This window comes from Phalaenopsis equestris, unplaced genomic scaffold, assembly GCF_001263595.1.
Source record: "Phalaenopsis equestris unplaced genomic scaffold, ASM126359v1 Scaffold000851, whole genome shotgun sequence".
NCBI classification, from domain to species: Eukaryota; Viridiplantae; Streptophyta; class Magnoliopsida; order Asparagales; family Orchidaceae; genus Phalaenopsis; species Phalaenopsis equestris.
In genome coordinates, this window is record NW_018165291.1 from 30,786 (window position 1) to 35,966 (window position 5,181).

A 5,181-nucleotide genomic window follows, 5' to 3' on the forward strand; every position below is an offset into this window, starting at 1 on the left:
ACTATTTATGTGTTATTTACTATTTTTTTATTACTGATGAAGAGTCGTCCCTATACTCGTTTAAAGTTCAACAATAAAATTTGTGGCGTCGTATTGTGTTTTCTTAATTCACATAATCTCCACCTGTGCTTGATTCAGACATTAATACTAAATTGAGTTGATGATATTATTGACTGAAAATTTGTAACTGGAATTTTCTACTCTCAAAAAGGATTAACTTGAATAAAATTTGTGGCATTCAACATCCAAAAGGATTAATTTATATTGACTACAAATGACACATACATTGAACAAAGTCACAACCCACACAGGAAGCAGACAGAATGCATAAAGCTTCAGAAATAAATTAATATTAAAAAACGAAACCCAATACATGATCCTGCAAGCTGAAAGCAAAGCACACACATCAGACAAACTAAGCAAGACATCACTGCAACATATTGGCATCTGCAATTATGGGATGTGAAAGACAAAAATGTTGCCATGGTTTCAGCAAGGGATCAGGAATCTCAGGAATATCCATGGCCATCCCACTGAACTCTTCCACAAAATGAAGAACAGAATTAAGATATTTGAGTCTATCAATCAATTCCATAACCTCGGACCTCATGATTGTGTTCTTAGAGTTCATTGCCACATAATCCTGGGTGTACATGTTCATCTGCATCTCAATCCGGCTATTCTCATTCTTTAGAAGAGTAACATCATTCAGCAGGTCATCAAGATGTTGTCGTTTTCTCATTCGTGATCTTCGAGCAGAATCCCTGTTGGACTCCATTCTCTTTCTCTTTCTCTCATCAAATATCACAGCTTGTGAGCCTTCCTCACAACTAGATGATAGGCGAGCCAGCTTTGCAGTCGTCCCTCACTCAAAAAAGCCTTTTTTTATTATAAAATTTCTCGGCTTGGGATTGGGAAAAACAAGATTTTTTTTTTTTAAAATTTAAATGAAGCAATCAATCAATGAACAAAAGGCATAATTCATGAGAAGACGTAGAACCAGTAGAGAAATACAACCGAGAAGGACTGGAGGAAGCAGATCATGGGGCTTGAAAAATTCATCAAATCTAGAAAAACTCTTCGCACAAGAACATAGATCTCTCAAATCTCAGACAGAACAGAGATTTGTAAGATTAAAAAGACGAGATTTTGATGAAAATATTGGAATTCCGGAGATGGGTGTTCCCCCGGAAGAGCATCGAAAGGACAAAAGCAACCACCTTTCACGAATATCAGAAACCACAGGACGTGATTCAAGCAGGAGAACCAAAAACGAAATCAGAGACCCTAAATTTTATATAAAAACGAAGAATATAAAATAAACAGCTGGAAAGAGAGCAGTTTGGTCGGAGCGGGGAAGGCTGGAACAAGTGGCGTTGATGGCATTTTATAGGAAGGCGGAGGGGCATTTTAGGAGAAAGAATTGAGATAAACATGAACATTGCCAGTCGCAATTGATTCTAGAATCTCTTGAATACATCCATGATTTAAGAAAATCATTTTACTTTTTCAGCTGGAAAAAGTATCCTTTGAATTAAATCTATGTAAGAAATATCAATGTTTATTAAACATCTATAATTAATGATTATGAAATGGGCTTTGAGTTCAATGCTATGTCAACAAAAATTTTATTTACAATAAATTGGACTTAAATTATTAAATCGGTGTTAAAATTAGTGCCACAAATTTTCGCTGAGGTAAAGGCGGCTTCGAATAAAACGTGAGCAAAGACCAAGCCGACCGAAGGCTGTTTCGAAGACTTGTAAGATTAAAAAGACGAGATTTTGATGAAAATATTGGAATTCCGGAGATGGGTGTTCCCCCGGAAGAGCATCGAAAGGACAAAAGCAACCACCTTTCACGAATATCAGAAACCAAAGGACGTGATTCAAGCAGGAGAACCAAAAACGAAATCAGAAACCCTAAATTTTATATAAAAAAGAAGAATACGTATTAAACAGCTGGAAAGGGAGCGTTTTGGTCGGAGCGGGGAAGGCTGGAACAAGTGGCGTTGATGGCATTTTATAGGAAGGCGGAGGGGCATTTTAGGAGAAAGAATTGAGATAAACATGAACATTGCCAGTCGCAATTGATTCTAGAATCTCTTGAATACATCCATGACTTAAGAAAATCATTTTGCTTTTTCAGCTGAAAAAAGTATCCTTCGAAATGAATCTTATGTAAGAAATATCTATGTTTATTAAACATCTAAAATTAATAATTATGAAATGGGCTTTGAGTTCAATGCTATGTCAACAAAAATTATATTTACAGTAAAGGCGGCTTCGAATAAAACGTGCGCAAAAGACCAAGCCGACCGAGGGCTGTTTCGAAGACGTTTCTGGCTATTCAATTTGCTTTAATATGCGTGCAAGGAAAAACAATGTACAGAACTCCACGAATCTTAAAGACGATCATATTTCTCCAGGCAGCAAGTCTTGCGTAATTATGTACGCGAATATTAATGCTTATCCTGTTTCACCAACCCACATCTGTAAGATGCTCAAAAAGCCAATCAAACCACAGAAGGTGTTCGAAGCATTTGTTAAAAAATTGATTTTTTTTTTTAATTTTAGGATGGTTGATGAGTTTCGAATGTGAAAATTTTCATCGCGATAAAAAATGACCGTTTCACTCATAAACTTTCAAGAATTCTTAAAAAAAAATTGGACGGTGGGTGAGCATGATGACGAAAAAATATTACCTCAGGAGTACTGATGACTGATGCATCAGTACTCCAATAAGGAGGTGCTACGTGATTTTATGGTGGGACCATTGCATATGTAACACCTTCTCATTGGAGTACTGATGCATCAGTACTCCTGAGGTAATATTTTTTCCATGGTGACATGCCTTTAACAAAAAAAGAAAAGCGTGTAACCGAGAAAAAACACACAAAAGAGAAAATTCTAACATGGAGTTCATTAAGGAATTCGTGCAAGAACGAATTCAAGAGCTCCAAAATTGCACGGTGGGTGAGATTGTGAAATTGACTCGGGTGAGGGGAGAGCACATCCTCTCCCGTAGCCTAATCCTCCAGCACCCGAGTCTCATGGCCAACAGTTGGCTAAAGGAGCCCACTAGATGGAAGAATCCTATAACCAAGATAGTGTTGTATCCATGCTGAAAAGCATATCACTAGCGGAGAGAATAGAACCACAAACAGGATAGATTAAATTTTACCAATGAATGGAGAATGCGCTCTCCCAACACATCGTTAAAGCTGAACCCCTAGAAAAAATTCAAGGTTCCCTAAATGGAAATAAAAAAAAAGGTCTAGAACCACATGAAGTTCGAGTGATCCGACCGACCATATTGAGTCCTTTGAATCAGTCATCTTCCTTCTCAATATTTTTGTGAACGTATAAGATTTATTATTGTATGAAATTTCATCTTGACAGATATAATATGTCCTTACAAAATACTGGACAACCTCTACAGTAATTTGGGTGTCAGCTTCACTTTGAACCATATGGAAAAATAATCAACGATGACTAAAAGAAACTTTCGTTTTCCCTTCCCTTCAAGGATGAAAATGTCCAAAGAATATCGTTCCCCAAAATAGCAAAAGGCCAAAAACATACAATCGGTTGCAATTTTTTTGCATCTGCTGATGTTGAAATGGAGCATCCTTCTGACACTGCGTAACTTTGAGAAAATTGTTCTGTAACATTTAAGTGGGACGTCTAGAAATAGCCTTGCCTTTAGATATGATGAGTTATGGTATTTCCGTTGGAGTGACTTCCACATTTCTCTTCCACATTTCTCTTCCACCTCATTTTCTTTCATGCACCTTAGGAGCAATGAAGTGTTTGATTTTCGGAAAGATTGTCTCCAACTAGGAAGTAATGTGTAACTTTGAACTTGAACCTCTGAGGTTCTGTAACCACCTTGAGGCTCTTCCCCATTTTGATGTGGTGGACATAGGGATCAATCCAACTTCTTATACCCTCGATCTCTATCTCCATTGCTTTTAGTTCTTCTATGATTGGTTAGAAAAGCCTTTGTGTCTCCTTGTCTCTGAAGCATATGTTCTTTGATAAGAAGTCTGTCACTTGGTTCTTCTCTCGCCCTACATGATTGATTTGAAAGATTGTGAACTTTGTTATATCCATCTTTGCCACCAATTCAGTTGTTTTTGTATGCCATTAACACTAGGGTTGATTCATTTCATTAAGATTAATGTTGAGGCAACACCAATAAAACAATTGCATGTCAATGACACAAATGCTAATGCACACCAGAAAACTAGCACTATTAAAAAGCGTTAATAATAAGGCTAACAAATATTTTTGATTTAAATGTTAATGGTTACCATTGTTAACAAGGCTATTTTACAACACTAACATGACCATTGATGCAAGCCATTAGCAATTATGCAAATATATGCCATTGTTGGCAGCATTTTTTATGTGGAGCATGTACATACATATTTCAAAAAACACTAGGGCAATTTTCCATCTTCATATAATTATAGAAGACACAAAAATTCCATAGAAAATCATAATTTGCTAAAGAAATGCATCACAAGAAAATGCAAGTTGAATTTAGTGGCTCACCATGTTTGGAGCCTAGGAGCTAGAGCTAGCTCATAGACATTACAAACTAGCACCCAACCCAACAATTCAATGCCATTTTAGATCATTGCAACTCCTTGATCTTAATTTTTTTTCCTTTGGGATTGCACCGAGGATATTTTTTCATGGGTAGTGTAATCGTAGTCCATGGATTCAACTAAATGTGGATGTAGGTTGAGGGTTCAACCACATTTTTGGTGTATTTTAAATTGTATGCATTTTTATTTCATAAATATCAATCATTTCATGAAACATTTAATAATAATAATAATAGTAATAACAATAATAATAATCCTTAAATTAAATATCAAAGTTTTTAAATACTCCAATTCATCCCCCCCTCCTCGAGTGTCGTAAACTTCAATTAATATCACAACAAGGACAATTAATATTGTTTTAGCTACATAACAATAATTTACTTATGCTATAAAATTTTTTAGCAATTTTTTACCTAAAAGTCAGTGCACCACAAGCCACCATAGTTAAATAATATACTCTTTGACTACTAGAAAAATAAAGTAAAGATTTTTTGTACAATCTAAACATTAAGATCTAGCATATCATTCAATTTAATATTTTGGACCCACTATAAATATAGATGACA

At 35.7% G+C, this 5,181-nt stretch overlaps 1 protein-coding gene across 1 annotated transcript; it reads right to left on the reverse strand.

Annotated features, from left to right (window-relative positions):
- Positions 1-237: 237 nt before the first annotated feature.
- On the reverse strand, positions 238-1,364 carry LOC110031847 (bZIP transcription factor 53-like). Its single transcript, XM_020735266.1, has one exon. The coding sequence runs from the start codon at positions 776-778 to the stop codon at positions 428-430; it is 351 nt and encodes a 116-aa protein (XP_020590925.1). The 5' UTR covers positions 779-1,364; the 3' UTR covers positions 238-427.
- Positions 1,365-5,181: the final 3,817 nt, after the last annotated feature.

Bases quoted from the DNA above. Each gene is read 5' to 3' on its own strand.
- LOC110031847 (XM_020735266.1), bottom strand. From the start codon at position 778: ATGGAGTCCAACAGGGATTCTGCTCGAAGATCACGAATGAGAAAACGA.